This window comes from Eucyclogobius newberryi, unplaced genomic scaffold (assembly GCF_026437365.1).
Source record: "Eucyclogobius newberryi isolate DKJ021-1_F unplaced genomic scaffold, fEucNew1.0.hap1 SCAF_22, whole genome shotgun sequence".
NCBI lineage: Eukaryota > Metazoa > Chordata > Actinopteri > Gobiiformes > Gobiidae > Eucyclogobius > Eucyclogobius newberryi.
This window is the reverse complement of record NW_027315857.1, coordinates 23,164,678-23,184,810: the sequence shown is the minus strand read 5'-3', so window position 1 is coordinate 23,184,810 and position 20,133 is coordinate 23,164,678. Positions and strand designations below refer to the sequence as shown.

Sequence of the window (20,133 nt, the reverse complement as noted above, 5' to 3'; positions counted from 1 at the left end):
GATCCCCCGACCAATGGCATCGAAGAAAACCAAAGCCCCGCCTCCCCAGGTTTGTTTTCATAGCAGTAAAAAAAAACGAGATCAATAAAAGCGTACTTAAGTTTGAACGTGAACGCGTCCGTCCGACAGGCGGCGATGCGTCCAGCGGCGACGTCTCTCTCAACTCTGACATCTTATTGGACGACGAGGCGGAGGGGGAGGGGTCTGACGGAGTGGAGCCAATCAGCAAAGAGGAGGCGGCCGAGAGACTTATGGTAAAACCGTAATTCTTACATTGCGAGTGAAATGTGTTTTGCCGGGTGTTTGGGTGAAAGTTAGACCGCTGTGCGCCGTCCGTTTATCTAAAGATAGAGAGGAAGCAGGAAGTGCGCCGTTAGCAGGCTAGCTGTTGTTAGCTTTACTGCTCTGGCCTCCGTAAAGTCGTGAAAAGCGCGTACAGAACTCATCCTGGTGAATAATTAGGCCGCTCAGAATGTATTAGCCGCGTGAGAAATGGTTTTAAGGTGGTAAAAACCTGGTACAGCTCCTTTAATGTCGACATATTACGCAAAAACTTGTCAAAATTGTCTGTCTGTATCAATATTGTAATTTAAAATGTTTAAAATGTAAAATAATGAGCCTCAAGTGTTGATTTTAACTATACAGCTGACAAAAGCGTAATATGTCGTTTTTAATGGGGCTGTATCTGATTTTTACTGTTTATTGAAACTTGACAAACAGAATTACCGTATTTTCCGGACTATAAGTAGCAGTTTTTTTCATAGTTTTGGCCGGGGTGCAACTTATACTTATACTTATACTCCAGTGCAACTTATATGTTTTTTTTCTTCTCTATTATGCATTTTGCGGCTGGTGCGACTTATACTCCGGTGCAACTTATAGTCTGGAAAATACGGTAGTTCATTTTAAACTCTTTACAGCTGCACATGTGTCGCTCACTTAACTAAGGCTTTCCCAGCATCAGAAATATGATATGATATTCACCACAATGAGTTTTATGAGCACTTTTCACAAGTTTTTGTCATCACGGGTAAAGCTAACAAACATTAGCATGCTAACGGCGCACTTCCTGCTTCTCGTCCAACAAAACGCTTTATATTTAAATGCAGAGAACACACCGCGGTCTCATTTTCACCCGAATAGATGCTTTTTACAATATATCTGAACTGAGGCATAACAGATTTTACTTAATTACTCGCAAAACAGTCGGGAACGTGAACTACTTCTGTTCTTCACGCGTTGAATGTTCCCTTTGACGTCGACTTTTGCAGGAGACGGAGAAGATGATCGCCGAGCTGAACGAGACGTGGGAGGAGAAGCTGAGGAAGACCGAGTCCATCCGATTGGAAAGGTCCGAGCGTCCTCTCTGAGCGTAAACCGTCTCTTTGTACCTCCAGACTAACATGTGTCGCGTCACCACAGGGAGGCGCTGCTGGCCGAGATGGGCGTGTCCATCAAGGAAGACGGAGGAACTCTGGGCGTGTTCTCCCCGAAAGGAGTGAGTGACAAACCAATGAGGTCGCAATGTTATATAAGAACCAAACAGTCTCATGGAGGCAAAATGAAGTGGTTTTAATTCAAGCTAAAGTTGAAGAAAAATATATGAATATAAAGGTATTTAAGGTATATAAAAGTATTTTTTTTTTTCAAACATTAAAAAAAAAAAAAAAAAAAAAATACAAATACATAATAAATAAATGCAAAAATAGATATAAAAATAAATAAATAAAATTAAATATATTAAATTAAATAAATTAAATGAATTAAATTAAATAAATAAATAAAACATAAAAAAATAATGATGAATACATACATACATACATACATACATACATACAAAAATAAATAGATACAAAATAAATAGATACAAAATAAATAAAATAGATTTGATTAAATAAAATAAAATAAAATAAATACAATCAGAACCAGAGAGAACACAAGATAAGTAATGGAATAAAGTTAAAAAATAAAGTGGTGGCAACGGTTAAATCATATCAAGTTCAAAATCACCCATTTTGTCTATTAAAATGTGTATGTTTTCATGTTGAATCCAGAGGTTGTTTTTCCATCGTGTCTGTTGCGATTTTAGTCCAATCCTTAACGCAAGAGTGAATTTACAAGTCGTAGTTTGGTCAATCCCACTTGAACGCAGCATTAACGCCGCTCGTCTGATCCGCAGCGGCTTCAAAACGTGAACCACAAATCGTCCCTTCTTCCTCTCAGCCAGGGACAGGATTCGAACCGCAGAACTTGACCCAAAAACCGCACGTTTACCGTTTTTATCTTCCCAGACGCCTCACCTGGTCAACCTGAACGAAGACCCGCTGATGTCCGAATGTCTGATCTACTACATCAAAGAAGGAGTGACCAGGTAAACACAAGACCATTCAGCTGTTCGGACGGGATTATCTCTCAGAACATTTAAACTTTTATATGGAAGCAACACAACTTTCTTTATAACTTGTTTTTTTAGTTTTTCTAATCCATTTCATGCATATTTCTCTGGGACGTTGTAACTTCAAAGGCCGTTTACTTAAATTGCCCTTTTCTCCCACAGAGACATAAAAGATTTTGACGGATCGTGCGGAAGGATTTGTTGATATGTAATTCTGAACCTGATTTATTAAAGTTTTAAGTCTTAAAAAATGAAACGAAATTCAAGTTTTTGCGCCAATTTTTGGTCAGATCTCAAAAACTGAATCCAAAATCCCCTCTGTAATTGTTATTTTTTTGGATGAAATACCGTATTTTCTGGAGTACAAGTCGCACCAGCCAAAAAATGCATAATCGAGAAGAAAAAAAACATATATAAGTCGCACTGGAGTATGAGTATATAGGTATAGATATAAGCAGAAGTCGCACTCCGGCCAAAACTATGAAAAAAAGTGCGACTTGTCCGGAAAATACGGTAATCACACCACAAAATGAACCAAGGAATTTAAATCTAGCTTTGTCCATTTTTCAAATTTCTAAATGTGCCAAATGTGTGCAATCTGGTTGTTTTTTTACACTTCAATTTTTTTTTTTCGAAAACTTGTATACTTACACTTGTTTTTCTTACATTTATCTGAGTAAAAGTCTTAAACTCTGACCTGTTTAAATCCTCCTGCCGTGTCCTCACAGATGTGTTGTGTTTGTGTTTCCAGAGTGGGACAGCAGGACGTGGACATCAAACTTTCGGGACATTTCATCAAAGAAATTCACTGCGTTTTTGTGAGCGAGACCAACGACATCGGAGAAGGTAAAACGGTGTATTCCACGTTTGCGCAGTAGAACGTGCTCACAGCGCCTCCCGGTGGTCACACTGTTGTACGCTCTCTTTATTCAAGCTGTCTCAGGATTCAAACAGGTACAGTGTGGCACAAAGTCATTTATTCTTAAAAATAACTACAGTTTATTGACATTGTTTGGATTTTATTGTGATATTTTTGGTTTATTTGGAGTTTTTGGTCCGAGTTTCATTGAACTTCGACGCTTGTTTCTTTTCTTTTGCATGCATACTTTATCATTTAGCTCATATTATGTGGAAAAACTGTTGTCAATAGTGATGGGCAGCTCGATACCAAACAACAATACTGACAGAGCGATGGAAAAGCATCGATACTCGTGGAAAAATATCAATACTTAAAATTTCTCCCCATAAAAAATCTATTCCTTAATCAATTTTTATATGTTTTGTAAAACATAGTTTATATTTTAGTTTTTCTGCACAAATATTTGCTTTTCATATTATTTCATTATTTCAAGCCGAAGTTGAAAGAAAATAATAATGACCAACGTATTTTATTTTATTTATTTGGTTTATTTTATTTATTTTATTCATTTATTGTATTTATTAATATGATCTATTTTATTTATTTGATGTATATAATTTTATTCATTTTATTCATGTATTTTATTTTTTTCATGTTTTATTCATTTTATTCATTTTATTCATTTTATTCATTTAATTTATTTATTTTATTATTATTATGTATTTATTATTTATTGACATACTTATTTATCACAATACGTTTGTTGTCTTTCTTAAATGCAGTTATTGTTCTTGATTATTTGATTTCTTTATCGAGATCGTTCCATAAAATTCACTCCTTTCACACAAAATTGGACGAGTTAAAATGTGTAAACCACCAAAACACGTGTGGGGGGGAAGAACTGTAAGTACTGTATGTGAACTTGTGTTTTTGCGGCGTAGTCGTGGTGACGCTGGAGCCGCTGGTGGGGGCGGAGACCTACGTGAACGGGAAACTCATCACTGAAGGAGTCGAGCTCAAACAAGGTAAAACGTGCAGGAGCTTAAAGGGCCGTACGACAGGGTTTTACGATCCTCTAATTTTGATTGTATTTGGTGTATTTGTACCCGCTGTACGCATAAATGATAGTTTGACGCCGATCGAGCGGGTATTTGTGGAGAAAACGTTGACAAATCTGTGGAAGATGACAGGAAGTGACATCACGGCGGGGACACTCATTCCGGTCAAAGTTCATGCATAAATTACGCAACGTTTTTGACTTAATTAAACAAAATAAAGTCGCTCTCATATATTTTTTTGTCAGGAAAAACAAAACAAAAAAGAGTTTTGGCCCAGTGTTTGCTGGGTAATTTCCTACTGTGATGTCATCAATTACAAACAGGAAGTAAAATTATAAACCTCAAAAAACGTGCTGTTCTGTGATAAAAAATTTATAATTTTTTTGCAAAATTCAAAATATATTTATCTTAACTGCCTTTTAGTTCAATGAGTCGTCCGACCTGTAGGGGGCGCTTTCATTTTGCATCTAAAATGGTCACAAGGATTATTTTTTTTATATTGTGACTTGAATAAACACTTATAAGCTCAAAAGTGAAGCGTATAAACTGACCAAAACAAAGATGGCGTCGCTGATGGACGCGCTTTGGCCTGTTTTAGCAGAAATAACAGACTACCGTATTTTCCGGACTATAAGTCGCACCTGAGTATAAGTCGCACCTGCCAAAAAATGCATAATAGAGATGAAAAAAACATATATAAGTCGCACTCGAGTATAAGTATATAAGTATAAATATAAGTCGCACCCCGGCCAAAACTATGAAAAAACGTGCGACTTATTGTCCGGAAAATACGGTATTTGTTTTTGAGGAAAGCGCTTTGTACTTTTGTGCAGGGAAAGACTGACTGAAACATTAGTAGAACTCAGAATGACGCACAACTCTGTTTACAATTCAACAATATAGACAATTTTCATATCCAGATCATAGCGTTGTGCTCATAAACGTGCCAAATTACGCGTGAATTCTGCCTCATTCTAGCGCCACAGTGTTGACATTTTCTGGTCTCTTCAGGAAACCGCGTGGTGATGGGGAAGAACCACGTGTTCCGGTTCAACCACCCGGAGCAGGCGCGTCTGGACCGCGAGCGCCGCAGTGTCGCCCCGCTGCAGAAGGAGGCGCCGGAGGGCAGCCCCGACCCGGGGATGGAGCCCGAGGACTGGACCTACGCTCAGAAGGAACTGCTGGAGAAGCAAGGGGTGGACCTCAAACTGGACATGGAGAGGCGGTAATTAAACGCCTACCGTCTTTTCCGGACTTTTTTCATAGTTTTGTCCAGGGTGCTACTTATACTTATATTTATACTTATATACTTGTACTCCGGCGCGACTTATATGTGATATTATTTGTTATTTTCACACTTGCAACCGCATTTCATACTCCAGTGCGACTTATATATGTTTTTTTTCTTCTCTATTATGCATTTTTTGGCTGGTGCGACTTATACTCCAGTGCGACTTATAGTCCGGAAAATACGGTAATTAAAATGCAAATGCAATCGCAAAAGGCTGTAGTTATTCTGGGTACTGTACAACACCAAAATATAGGTAATGTGCATCGCAGATTACATTTCTGCCATTGATAGACTTATTTGATATTTATTCCACATTTGTATTACTGTATTTTCCGGACTATAAGTCGCACTGGACTATAAGTCGCACCAGCCAAAGAATGCATAATAGAGAAGAAAAGAACATACATAAGTCGCACTGGAGTATGAAATGCGGTTGCAAGTGTGAAAATAACAAATAATATCACATATAAGTCGCTCCGGAGTACAAGTATATAAGTATAAATATAAGTCGCACCCCGGCCAAAACTATGAACAAGGGTGCGACTTATAGTCCGGAAAATACGGTAACTAAACCTTATTTAGCCTGAATAAAGCATAAACAAAGACCTACTTCATAATGAACACATCTTTTATTTACAATGATTCAGCCTTAGTAAGTATTTGGTATATTAAGTAAGTACTGTACCTGAATCCTTCTTAATAATAACTTAACTTTTTGTACATCAATTATGTCTTTGCTTTATCAAGGCGATTAAAAGTGTAGGTAAAAAAAGTGTTTTGCTCCCTCTACAAGATGAATTAGGCTTTTATTTGTGCTACACCACATACTCTATGTCCATGGGATTCAGAATGATGCAACATTAGGATCATAATGACCATGATCAGAAAATATGTCTCTTTAATTGGAAAACGTGTTCAAAATGCTGCGTGTACATGAGTGTTGTTACAGTGCAGGATGTGCTGTGGTCCATGTGCTGTGGTTCATGTGCTGTGGTCCATGTGCTGTGGTTCATGTGCTGTGGTCCATGTGCTGTGGTTCATGTGCTGTGGTCCATGTGCTGTGGTCCATGTGCTGTGGTCCATGTGCTGTGGTTCATGTGCTGTGGTCCATGTGCTGTGGTCCATGTGCTGTGGTTCATGTGCTGTGGTCCATGTGCTGTGGTTCATGTGCTGTGGTCCATGTGCTGTGGTCCATGTGCTGTGGTTCATGTGCTGTGGTTCATGTGCTGTGGTCCATGTGCTGTGGTCCATGTGCTGTGGTCCATGTGCTGTGGTTCATGTGCTGTGGTTCATGTGCTGTGGTCCATGTGCTGTGGTTCATGTGCTGTGGTCCATGTGCTGTGGTCCATGTGCTGTGGTCCATGTGCTGTGGTTCATGTGCTGTGGTCCATGTGCTGTGGTTCATGTGCTGTGGTCCATGTGCTGTGGTCCATGTGCTGTGGTTCATGTGCTGTGGTTCATGTGCTGTGGTCCATGTGCTGTGGTTCATGTGTTGTGGTCCATGTGCTGTGGTTCATGTGCTGTGGTCCATGTGCTGTGGTTCATGTGCTGTGGTTCATGTGCTGTGGTTCATGTGCTGTGGTCCATGTGCTGTGGTCCATGTGCTGTGGTTCATGTGCTTTGGTCCATGTGCTGTGGTCCATGTGCTGTGGTCCATGTGCTGTGATCCATGTGCTGTGGTCCATGTGCTGTGATCCATGTGCTGTGGTTCATGTGCTGTGGTTCATGTGCTGTGGTTCATGTGCTGTGGTCCATGTGCTGTGGTTCATGTGCTTTGGTCCATGTGCTGTGGTCCATGTGCTGTGGTCCATGTGCTGTGATCCATGTGCTGTGGTCCATGTGCTGTGATCCATGTGCTGTGGTTCATGTGCTGTGGTTCATGTGCTGTGGTCCATGTGGTTCATGTGCTGTGATCCATGTGCTGTGGTCCATGTGCTGTGGTCCATATGGTTCATGTGCTGTGGTCCATGTGCTGTGGTTCATGTGCTGTGGTCCATGTGCTGTGGTCCATGTGCTGTGGTCCATGTGCTGTGGTTCATGTGCTGTGGTCCATGTGCTGTGGTTTATGTGCTGTGGTCCATGTGCTGTGGTCCATGTGCTGTGGTTCATGTGCTGTGGTTCATGTGCTGTGGTCCATGTGCTGTGGTCCATGTGCTGTGGTTCATGTGCTGTGGTTCATGTGCTGTGGTCCATGTGCTGTGGTCCATGTGCTGTGGTTTATGTGCTGTGGTCCATGTGCTGTGGTTCATGTGCTGTGGTCCATGTGGTTCATGTGGTTCATGTGCTGTGGTCCATGTGGTTCATGTGGTCAATGTGCTGTGGTTCATGTGCTGTGGTCCATGTGGTCCATGTGCTGTGGTCCATGTGCTGTGGTCCATGTGGTTCATGTGCTGTGGTCCATGTGCTGTGGTCCATGTGGTTCATGTGCTGTGGTCCATGTGCTGTGGTCCATGTGCTGTGGTCCATGTGGTTCATGTGGTTCATGTGCTGTGGTCCATGTGCTGTGGTCCATGTGGTTCATGTGGTTCATGTGCTGTGGTCCATGTGCTGTGGTCCATGTGCTGTGGTCCATGTGGTTCATGTGGTTCATGTGCTGTGGTCCATGTGCTGTGGTCCATGTGCTGTGGTCCATGTGGTTCATGTGGTTCATGTGCTGTGGTCCATGTGGTTCATGTGGTCAATGTGCTGTGGTTCATGTGCTGTGGTCCATGTGGTCCATGTGCTGTGGTCCATGTGCTGTGGTCCATGTGGTTCATGTGCTGTGGTCCATGTGCTGTGGTCCATGTGGTTCATGTGGTTCATGTGCTGTGGTCCATGTGCTGTGGTCCATGTGCTGTGGTCCATGTGGTTCATGTGGTTCATGTGCTGTGGTCCATGTGCTGTGGTCCATGTGGTTCATGTGGTTCATGTGCTGTGGTCCATGTGCTGTGGTCCATGTGCTGTGGTCCATGTGGTTCATGTGGTTCATGTGCTGTGGTCCATGTGCTGTGGTCCATGTGCTGTGGTCCATGTGGTTCATGTGGTTCATGTGCTGTGGTCCATGTGCTGTGGTCCATGTGGTTCATGTGGTTCATGTGCTGTGGTCCATGTGGTTCATGTGCTGTGGTCCATGTGGTTCATGTGGTTCATGTGCTGTGGTCCATGTGCTGTGGTCCATGTGGTTCATGTGGTTCATGTGCTGTGGTCCATGTGCTGTGGTCCATGTGCTGTGGTCCATGTGGTTCATGTGGTTCATGTGCTGTGGTCCATGTGCTGTGGTCCATGTGGTTCATGTGGTTCATGTGCTGTGGTCCATGTGCTGTGATCCATGTGGTTCATGTGGTTCATGTGCTGTGGTCCATGTGCTGTGGTCCATGTGGTTCATGTGGTTCATGTGCTGTGGTCCATGTGCTGTGGTCCATGTGGTTCATGTGGTTCATGTGCTGTGGTCCATGTGGTTCATGTGGTTCATGTGCTGTGGTCCATGTGGTTGCAGGCTGCAGGACATGGAGAGTCAGTATCGGAGAGAGAAAGAAGAGGCTGATCTTCTGTTAGAGCAGCACCGACTGGTGAGTCCAGGAACTGCATCGAGAACTACACAATATCACAGTAATGTATAAGATCTGGTCTTGTTACAGTACGCAGACAGTGTAACGTGGTCTTTGTTACAGTACGCAGACAGTGTAACGTGGTCTTTGTTACAGTACGCAGACAGTGTAACGTGGTCTTTGTTACAGTACGCAGACAGTGTAACGTGGTCTTTGTTACAGTACGCAGACAGTGTAACGTGGTCTTTGTTACAGTACGCAGACAGTGTAACGTGGTCTTTGTTACAGTACGCAGACAGTGTAACGTGGTCTTTGTTACAGTACGCAGACAGTGTAACGTGGTCTTTGTTACAGTACGCAGACAGTGTAACGTGGTCTTTGTTACAGTACGCAGACAGTGTAACGTGGTCTTTGTTACAGTACGCAGACAGTGTAACGTGGTCTTTGTTACAGTACGCAGACAGTGTAACGTGGTCTTTGTTACAGTACGCAGACAGTGTAACGTGGTCTTTGTTACAGTACGCAGACAGTGTAACGTGGTCTTTGTTACAGTACGCAGACAGTGTAACGTGGTCTTTGTTACAGTACGCAGACAGTGTAACGTGGTCTTTGTTACAGTACGCAGACAGTGTAACGTGGTCTTTGTTACAGTACGCAGACAGTGTAACGTGGTCTTTGTTACAGTACGCAGACAGTGTAACGTGGTCTTTGTTACAGTGCGCAGACAGTGTAACGTGGTCTTTGTTACAGTGCGCAGACAGTGTAACGTGGTCTTTGTTACAGTGCGCAGACAGTGTAACGTGGTCTTTGTTACAGTGCGCAGACAGTGTAACGTGGTCTTTGTTACAGTGCGCAGACAGTGTAACGTGGTCTTTGTTACAGTGCGCAGACAGTGTAACGTGGTCTTTGTTACAGTACGCAGACAGTGTAACGTGGTCTTTGTTACAGTACGCAGACAGTGTAACGTGGTCTTTGTTACAGTACGCAGACAGTGTAACGTGGTCTTTGTTACAGTACGCAGACAGTGTAACGTGGTCTTTGTTACAGTACGCAGACAGTGTAACGTGGTCTTTGTTACAGTACGCAGACAGTGTAACGTGGTCTTTGTTACAGTACGCAGACAGTGTAACGTGGTCTTTGTTACAGTACGCAGACAGTGTAACGTGGTCTTTGTTACAGTACGCAGACAGTGTAACGTGGTCTTTGTTACAGTACGCAGACAGTGTAACGTGGTCTTTGTTACAGTACGCAGACAGTGTAACGTGGTCTTTGTTACAGTACGCAGACAGTGTAACGTGGTCTTTGTTACAGTACGCAGACAGTGTAACGTGGTCTTTGTTACAGTACGCAGACAGTGTAACGTGGTCTTTGTTACAGTACGCAGACAGTGTAACGTGGTCTTTGTTACAGTACGCAGACAGTGTAACGTGGTCTTTGTTACAGTACGCAGACAGTGTAACGTGGTCTTTGTTACAGTACGCAGACAGTGTAACGTGGTCTTTGTTACAGTACGCAGACAGTGTAACGTGGTCTTTGTTACAGTACGCAGACAGTGTAACGTGGTCTTTGTTACAGTACGCAGACAGTGTAACGTGGTCTTTGTTACAGTACGCAGACAGTGTAACGTGGTCTTTGTTACAGTGCGCAGACAGTGTAACGTGGTCTTTGTTACAGTGCGCAGACAGTGTAACGTGGTCTTTGTTACAGTGCGCAGACAGTGTAACGTGGTCTTTGTTACAGTGCGCAGACAGTGTAACGTGGTCTTTGTTACAGTGCGCAGACAGTGTAACGTGGTCTTTGTTACAGTGCGCAGACAGTGTAACGTGGTCTTTGTTACAGTGCGCAGACAGTGTAACGTGGTCTTTGTTACAGTACGCAGACAGTGTAACGTGGTCTTTGTTACAGTACGCAGACAGTGTAACGTGGTCTTTGTTACAGTACGCAGACAGTGTAACGTGGTCTTTGTTACAGTACGCAGACAGTGTAACGTGGTCTTTGTTACAGTACGCAGACAGTGTAACGTGGTCTTTGTTACAGTACGCAGACAGTGTAACGTGGTCTTTGTTACAGTACGCAGACAGTGTAACGTGGTCTTTGTTACAGTACGCAGACAGTGTAACGTGGTCTTTGTTACAGTACGCAGACAGTGTAACGTGGTCTTTGTTACAGTACGCAGACAGTGTAACGTGGTCTTTGTTACAGTACGCAGACAGTGTAACGTGGTCTTTGTTACAGTACGCAGACAGTGTAACGTGGTCTTTGTTACAGTACGCAGACAGTGTAACGTGGTCTTTGTTACAGTACGCAGACAGTGTAACGTGGTCTTTGTTACAGTACGCAGACAGTGTAACGTGGTCTTTGTTACAGTACGCAGACAGTGTAACGTGGTCTTTGTTACAGTACGCAGACAGTGTAACGTGGTCTTTGTTACAGTACGCAGACAGTGTAACGTGGTCTTTGTTACAGTACGCAGACAGTGACAGCGGCGACGACTCAGACAAGCGCTCGTGTGAAGAAAGCTGGAGGCTCATATCGTCTTTGAGAGAGAAACTTCCTGCAAACAAGGTAAAGTCACGGATTCAAATACACTTTAATCAGAGAGAATTGTCTCATCATGTGAGCCATTTTAAAGATGCACCACGTAACATTCTGCTGTGGGATCCGCCGCCTGCTTCTACTAGTTTTGTCACATTCATCATTCAAGGGCCAGATACCAATTTTCACAAAAAGCAAAAATAATAGACTGTAATTTCCAATGCAAATAATAAATAAAATAAATAATTTGACACCGTCTGTGCTTTTTACCATGTTATATCTATGTTATAATGTTGTATCCTCCTCAATAAATACCTGGTGTTACTAACAAACTGCAGACATCAACTCAAAAACAAAAAACACGCAGATACAGAACATCCTGGGCTGTAGAAGCTCTTTGACGTAACGGATGCTCGATTAGTTCGAGTCGGCACAAACGGCGATCCACCCCTGAAGTGAGACCAGTCCCGTTTTTCGTCAGCTGACCCGTGTTTGCATCAGCTGACCCGTGTTTGCATCAGCTGACCCGTGTTTGCATCAGCTGACCCGTGTTTGCATCAGCTGACCCGTGTTTGCATCAGCTGACCCGTCTGACCCGTGTTTTCGTCAGCTGACCCGTGTTTGCGTCAACTGACCCGTGTTTGCGCTGCGTTCAGGTGCAGACCATAGTGAAGCGCTGCGGCCTCCCGAGCAGCGGGAAGCGACGCGAGCCGCTCAGGGTTTATCAGATCCCCCAACGACGGAGGATCGGAAAGGACCCCAAACGCCTCACCGTGGAAGACCTCCGCATGCAGGCCGTCAAAGAGATCTGCTACGAGGTAAGACCAGGACCGGGCCGGACCGGAGCCACAGACCCGTTTCAGAGAAGGTTTTGTCTGTCGGTTTAGCCCTTGTTCAGTCCTTCTTTTGTCCTGATTTCAACCTGGTTTAGTCCTTGGAATAGTCCTAGTTTAGACATGATCTTGTCCTGGTTCACACCTTTTGTTTAGCTCATGGTTTAGTCTTAGTTTAAATCCATTTTTGTCTCTTGGTTTTGTCATTTTTTAGCCCTGGTTCACACCTGGTTTAGTCCTTGTTCAGTACTTTTTGGGACTTTCAGTTTCACCCAAGGTTTAGATCTTTTTTTTGGACTTTGGAGTTTGGACCCGTTTCAGTCTTGGTTTATTTCTTGTAAAATGATAGTTTGGTGGTTTATTCCCGTTGTCTTTCTTTAGTTAAGTTTATACAGTCTCTGGTTTAGTCCCTGGTTTTGGACTTTTTTGGACTTTCAGTTTCAGTCCTGGGCTAGTCCTTGGAAAGTCCGAGTTTGGCCATGGTTTAGTCCAATCTTATTTCTTGTTCAGTTCTTCTTAAGTCCTGATTCAGACCTGGTTTAGTCCTCATTTTAGAACTTTGTTGGTCTTAGTGTGGACTTTCAGTTTCAGTCCTGTTTTAGTTCTTATTAAAATAGTTTGGTGGTTTATTCCCGTCATATTTCTATAGTTAAGTATTTATAGCCTCTGGTTTAGTCCCGGGTTTTGGACTTTTTGGGACTTTCAGTTTCAGTCCTGGTTTAGTTCTGATTAGATTATAGTTTGGTGGTTTATTCCCATCATAGTTCTTTTATTAAGCTTTTACAGTCCTTGTTTAGTCCTGGTTTAGTCCTGATTCAGACCTGGTTTCTTTGTTTCCCCTTTCCCAGGTGGCTTTGGGAGACTTCCGTCACTCGCGGCAGGAGATCGAGGCCCTGTCCATCGTGAAGATGAAGGAGCTGTTCCGGATGTACCAGAAGAAGGACCAGCCGGAGGGGCAGAGCTGGCGCGCCGTGGCCCAGGACGTGTGCGACACGGTGGGCATCGGGGAGGAGCGCGGCCCCTCGAGCGACGACGGCTCCGGAGCTCCCGGAGAACCAGAGCAACCGGCCAATCCCGGCGGCGGACTGCAAAACCTCAAGGCTCATATAGACAAGCTGACCGACATACTGGAGGTGAGACCCGGGTTTGTCCTGCTTTAGGTCTTATTTTACCCTGGTTTATGTCTGCTTTATTCCTTGTTTGATATTGGTTTGGTGCTGCTGGCTCAGACCTTGTGTAGTCCTGGTTTAGTCCATGGTTCAGTCCTTGGTTCAGTTCTTGGTTTAATCCTTGGTTTGGACCTGGTTTAGTCCTTGGTTCAGTCGTTGGTTCAGTCCTTGGTTTAGTCCTTGGTTTAGTCCTTGGTTTAGTCCATGGTTTAGTCCATGGTTCAGTTCTTTGTTCAATTCTTGGTTCAGTCCTTGGTTTAGACCTGATTTAGTCTTTGGTTCAGTCCTTGGTTCAGTTCTTTGTTCAGTTCTTGGTTCAGTTTAGTCAAAGATATAATTTAGACCTGGTTTAGTGTTTGTTTAGCTCTAATTAAAGCATTGTTTGTTTGTTTGTTTGTTTGTTTGTTTGTTTGTTTGTTTGTTGTTTGTTTTCCAGGAGGTGAAGCTCCAGAACAACATGAAGGATGAAGAAATCAAAGCTCTCAGAGACAGAATGGTCAAAATGGAGTCCATCATCCCTCTGCAGGTGAGTGACCTCTGACTGCTCTGACTGATAATACAAATGTAATGAAATATTAACAATGAAACAAACTGAAACCAATCTGTTGAGCCGGAGTAAATATTGTGTGTCGGAGTTTGTCCACGTCAAAGCTACAATTATTGTGAGAACGATTCTTCAGGATTATTGACGCCGCCATCGAACATCAAGGTCTAACTCTGTGACTGACGTTTACCAAATCAAACTTTATGAAATCATGAAGGGAAAAAAATTGGACATAAACAACCGGATTTCTTTTTTAAATCCACCTAAAATCCTCATGGTGTCATATATATTCTTTAATGTATTAAATTGGGACTTGCATCTTTATTACCGTATTGTCCGCACTATGAGGCGCACTTGAAAAGCCTTTAATTTTCTCCAAAAACGACAGTGCGCCTTATATATGGATTAATTCTTAAGTTTTGTTTCGTTTAATGCGTTTTATATATGAGAAACGATCGAAAATAGACCGTTCATTGACAGTGCATCTTATAATCCAGTGCGCCTTATAGTGCGGACAGTACGGTAACTGAATAATCATGACATTCCTACTTGAAACCAGATTAATATCCCCCAAATCAAAGTCTAAACGCCGAACAACGTTCTCGTTTCAAGGATGAGGAAATGGACGATGAAGAGGGCGGGACCTGTCAGGCAGAGGACGGCGAGGAGCCTGACGTGACGCCCGGCGCCGTGCCGGAGGTCCGCGTGAAGCGCTTGATGACCGAGGACCCCGCCTTCCGGAGAGGGCGCCTCCGCTGGCTCAAGCAGGAACAGCAGCGGATCCAGAATCTACAGCAGCAGGGCATCACCAAGAAGCTGAGGGGGCAACCGCAAAGTCAAGGTGCAGGGAACCATCACAGATACCACAAAAACATGTAGTAGTAGTAGTAGTAGTAGTAGTAGTAGTAGTAGTAGTAGTAGTAGTAGTAGTAGTAGTAGTAGTAGTAGTAGTAGTAGTAGTAGTAGTAGTATTAGCAGTAGTAGTAGTAGTAGTAGTAGTAGTCTTATTTGTAGTTGTAGTATTATTTGTAGTAGTAGTAGTAGTATTTTTAGCAGTATTTTTAGCAGTATTATTAGCATTTGTAGTATTAATAGTATTATTATTATGACTACTTTTGGATACCTTTGTCTTAGTTGTAAAAATACCTTGAAAACATATTTACCTGACTAATACTATTTAAAGCTAAATTAAATAGTTTACCCGAAGGTTAATTTTAAGATAATCCTTTATTGTCCACACAAGGGGAAATTTCTTAGTTTTAGTACCCAAAATAACTTAAATTAAACTAGCATAGTATAATTTAAAAGTCGAACGTCAGTTTATTTTGCCTTTTCACGATGGGCGTGGCTAGTCCCGGTTCTCGTTACGTTCTCTAAATTAGACTCAAATAAAGTCAAATAAAAAGCTGTGACACAGAGAGCGAGTTACAGAAGTATCTGCAGCAGGTTCAGACTTTTACGTACGATGTAAATATGTCACCGGAGGAAACCTGAGCGTTTATAAAAGTGTTTTAGTCTCAAAGCTAACGGCTAACACACGTTAGCTTAAATTTCAAACACACAAATTTGATTAAAGTTCACGGAATGTTTTTGTTCAGTTTGTGCTGTTATTTGAACATCATTGATTACACGTATTGTTTATGTTAGCATTAGCATTACCTTAGCCACTAAACCTCTTACCGTATTTTCCGGAGTATAAGTTGCAGCAGCAAAAAAAAAATGTAATAGAAGAAAAAACATATATAAGTCGCACTGGAGTATGAAATGCGGTTGCAAGTGTGAAAATAACAAATAATATCACATATAAGTCGCTCCGGAGTATATAAGTATAAATATAAGTATAAGCCGCACCCCGGCCAAAACGATGAAAAAAGGTGCGACTTATAGTCCAGAAAATACGGTACTTTTGTAAAGACATAGATGTCTCCAGGTGTTTTAAAGGTCTGAACATGCTGGTGTCATTGTTACTCTGGAACTCTTGTGTTCATTATTGATTTATTTGAGCGAGACTCGGCTAATTCTCAGACGGAGGAGGAATTGAAGCTCCGCGTTTTTAAGGCAACGTCCGTGAAAAGGGCGTATCCCGCAGCCCCATGTCAAACGTCGACGCCCCATCAGCTGTAACTAACCGTTTCTTGCTTTTCGTTTCTTCTCCAGCTCCGAACGGCCCCACGGTCCCGGTCCACCTCCCCGGCACCGGCCGCTTCATCCCGCCCCAAGAGTGCAAACTCAAATTCCCCTTCAAGAGTAACCCCGCCCACCGCCTGTCCTGGGGCCCCGCCACCGCCGCGCTAGAGGCCCTGGGGCTAGCCGACGTTAGCATCGAGCAGCTGCGGGACGAGACGAAATCGCAGCTGAACCCGGAAGTCCCGCCCTTCAACAGCACGGCCTCCCCCGCTCCGCCCGCCAATCCCGGGCCCGGTCTGCTGCCGCTCCCGTTCCAGTTCCCGCCCCCTCCGAGGATGAGATCGCCGAGTCCGCATCGCAACTGGCAACAACGGAACCCGCAGCATCAACAACAACAACAACAACAAGGGGGCGGGTACCAGCAAAATTACAACAACAACCAGAAACGATACCGGCGAAATTCGTTGGATAATCCGAGAAATTACGATAACGGCGAGCAGCAACAAAATGGCGGCGGCGGCGGCGGACAATTTCAAGGAAGGCCAAGACAGCGAAGGGGTGTGTCGCCGAACCCAGGAGGCGGGCCCAGAGGTGGAGGAGGCGGCGGCGGAGGAAACGTAAACCACAACAACGAACGCCACGACTTTCAGTTCAACCAAAATCGGTATCACCAGCATTACCCGCACCCGTACTACAACCCCCACAATGCACCATTCCAGCCGTTTCCAAACTACAACAGCCTGCCGCGAAACGGAGGTCAACATCTGAACGGCGGAGGAGGCGGAGCAGGTGGAGGAGGTGGGTGGGGATTTCAGACGCCGCCGCGGATGAGGCGTCAGTTCAGCGCGCCGGATCTGCAGAAAGACAATGCGAGCAAGGAGGCGGGCATGTGACCGTGACGGGGGATTCTGATTGGCTCGTTGGGGAAAAACAAACGGCTGTACGGATTTCGGGCACTTTTTTGTGTTGTTTTTTTTACACGTCCGTAAACCTCGGTCCTGCTGTCGGCGAGATAATCTGAAAAGCTGTTGACGCGATGACGATGTAGCGCTACAAACAAGCAAACGACTTGAAAGAGACATATTACGCAAAAATGTACGAGTTTTTAACAACGTCGTGTTGGTTTTCCCTTCTCGTTCACTCACTACGATGTGCGGTTTTGAGTAATCGTTGTTCTCAATCTTAGGCACGCGACATTATGGCTCGGATAAAGCAGTAGCAGGTGAAGCAAATGACACAGGAAACATGTACATTTAGTGTTTTTGATAAAAAAAAACACTGGTCCGTAAATATACTTCATTAGAGTCGATTTAGCTTCATCCGGGTCAAACATAGTAAACATCTTCACTAGATCTTGGTCAAATATGGTAAAAAAAAAGTTGCTTTCTCCGTTATCGATATCGATAATTGCAATATTGCGATTTAAAATGTCCAAAATACAAAATAATGACGCACTCTGAGCAGATAACGTGTAATATGTCTCCTTTAAACGATTCAAACGCAGAATATTGATCTTGATTTGAGTGATTTCAACTTCTTTTAGGATATGTTGTTTCTCAAAGCGTCATCATCATTCGTTCAGTCAACACACTGGTGCTAAGCTAACTCCACAGCCGCAAACGGACAGATTACACGTCACTTAAATCCCGATGAATATTCAAAGTGGAAGTCTTGTCGGTCCAATGAAGATATTGTTCTAGCGCAGAACGTAAAAATATCTTGCCGTACGCGACGGGTTAGCTAAAAAAATGTGTGACCTCTTTTAGCTGTAACAACGCTAACGTCTACGGCGCTGTGTGGCTCGGCGGTAGCGTTGGAGCGCGTGTGCCGGCCTGTTCGCCCTCCGAACCCAAACGCGAATACTGTTCTATGTTTTTACCGCTGTTTTAACGACAATTTTAAGGATTTTTAGTGCTGACGAACACGCGCTTTTAGCCACGGCATTAGCATTAGCTTACGACGCTACGTTTTTTTTGCTGCGACGCTACGTTTGTTATTTCTACTACTTTTACCGTAATTTATAGTCGGGCGTTCTGTTTCACTGAAGGACTTTGGTTGTTTTGAAGTCATTGGCGAAACATTAGCGGGCAATGCTAACTAGCTAAGAAGCGTTTGGTCATTTTTAAAGAAGAAGTTGTGGAAAAAAAACAGGCGCAAAAAAGGAAAATGGGTTACTGAAGATTTTTTTTAAAAGGACATCACGTTGTATAATCCCGTCGTGTGTTTATAACGACTGTGGCAGAGTGGTTAGCCTCTCGGTAAGGAGGTTGCGGGTTGGACTCCGGTCGGCAAAGCTGGAGGCGAAGCTTTCGACTCGAATGCTACGAAACCAAAGACGCAGCTGTAAAAAAAAAAAAACGACGAAAGCGGAGATTTATAAACATTTTTAACGCGTTGTTGTGTATATTTGAAGTGTATTTTACGTTATTTCGTAACGTTTTCGGGAAGGTTTTTACGGCGTTCGCTGACGGAAGAGACGGCGACTTTTTACGAACGGAATGACGTGGGATTTTGATTGGTTTAGAGGTAAAGTAGGGGCCGGTTAGCTAAGGATTGTGGGTAATGTAGTCAAGTGACGGTAAAGTGAAGTGAAGGCGGATGAAATACAGTTTATGACACTACGAGAAAAAAAAGAGGGCGCGGCGTGACGTGCCAGATGCTTTTGAAATGGGATTTGTAGTTTTTGAGAAGAAAAACTACAATTTTAAAAAATGGATGAAATTGTCACGTGACGCTGATTTAAATGCGAGCGATCATCCTGAAAGTTTACACAGAGGATTTTCACTATATATTAAAAAAGTATATTATTTTTTTCTTTTCTTTTTGTGGGAGAACTCCAGTTACTGACACTTTGGAGTAAAAAAAATGAGTTTGAAAATGCAAAACAAGGGCTCATGACGTTATGGGTGATTTTTCAAATAACAATAAATCACTTTTTTTTTTTCATCTCTCTCTCTCTTAAACACGACTACAGCAGATAAAAGTATGGGAGGGCATCCGACACACAGCAGTATAGCGTTTTTACACCAATCAGACCTTTTTAAATGACTTTTTTTGAGAAACGTGGCAAATAAAAGCTGATTAAATGCTCATCTGTTGTGGGACGACGTGATTGGCCGACGGCGGCCGCTCTCGACCAACAGGACAATCTCTGAACCCGCCCCTTTTGCTTTCACTCTTTTTATGGAATAGTTTTCTTATATTTTGTTGCGTTTTGTTATTATTAACATTATTTTTTAACTTCCAGCTTGACGTCTGATTGGCTGATTTGTATTCAAGTGGGCGGGACTTCCTGTTTTTTTTCTCTTTCTTTTTGCTTTAGAGTTAACCACGTTTTTGCTGTAAAGTTGCCTTGGAACTTGGCGACACGTCACTACTTATACGTTTCATAATAATTTGAAATATTTTTTTTGTTTTTTTTCCTGCTGCCGAAAGATTTGTGTTCAGTTTATCCCATTTCATTTGTCTTTTTCTTTCTTTACTACGACATTTTGTTTAGTTTTACGGTGTGTGAAAGGTGAATTTGTGATTTGGCTGTTGGCGTTTTGTGGATTCAGAAAGCGACGGAATGCAATAAAGAGAATAAAACGGATTTTGGCGTCATTTTCTTTCATTTATATATATATTTGTATAATTTATTGTTAGATTTAGAGATTACTTATGAAACTGTAAAGCTTCGTCAAGAGCAGCAACAGTACTCTATGTGGAGTTCGAAGTATTTTGGAAGCTTTTTTGATGAGTTATGACATTTTGAAAAATAAGTCTTTAAAATGACAGGAAGTAGAGCTGACTCCC

The 20,133-nt window shown here is 43.0% G+C and overlaps 1 protein-coding gene across 2 annotated transcripts in view; it reads left to right on the top strand.

The window, feature by feature from the left end:
- The window catches only part of kif1ca (kinesin family member 1C, a), a 53,428-nt gene extending 33,498 nt beyond the window's left edge, over positions 1–19,930 (top strand). For both annotated transcript variants that reach the window (XM_072459394.1, XM_072459397.1), the window contains exons 14-28: positions 1–49; positions 130–254; positions 1,272–1,351; positions 1,423–1,498; positions 2,292–2,371; positions 3,147–3,241; positions 4,196–4,279; positions 5,324–5,537; positions 9,079–9,151; positions 11,597–11,695; positions 12,322–12,483; positions 13,347–13,631; positions 14,104–14,193; positions 14,824–15,052; positions 16,369–19,930. The exon at positions 1–49 is cut by the window's left edge and continues 35 nt beyond it. In XM_072459394.1, the coding sequence (XP_072315495.1) occupies positions 1–49; positions 130–254; positions 1,272–1,351; positions 1,423–1,498; positions 2,292–2,371; positions 3,147–3,241; positions 4,196–4,279; positions 5,324–5,537; positions 9,079–9,151; positions 11,597–11,695; positions 12,322–12,483; positions 13,347–13,631; positions 14,104–14,193; positions 14,824–15,052; positions 16,369–17,231 (2,604 nt within the window). In that variant the 3' untranslated portion in view covers positions 17,232–19,930. The remainder of the gene's footprint in view (positions 50–129; positions 255–1,271; positions 1,352–1,422; positions 1,499–2,291; positions 2,372–3,146; positions 3,242–4,195; positions 4,280–5,323; positions 5,538–9,078; positions 9,152–11,596; positions 11,696–12,321; positions 12,484–13,346; positions 13,632–14,103; positions 14,194–14,823; positions 15,053–16,368) is intronic.
- The last annotated feature ends 203 nt before the right edge of the window (positions 19,931–20,133 follow it).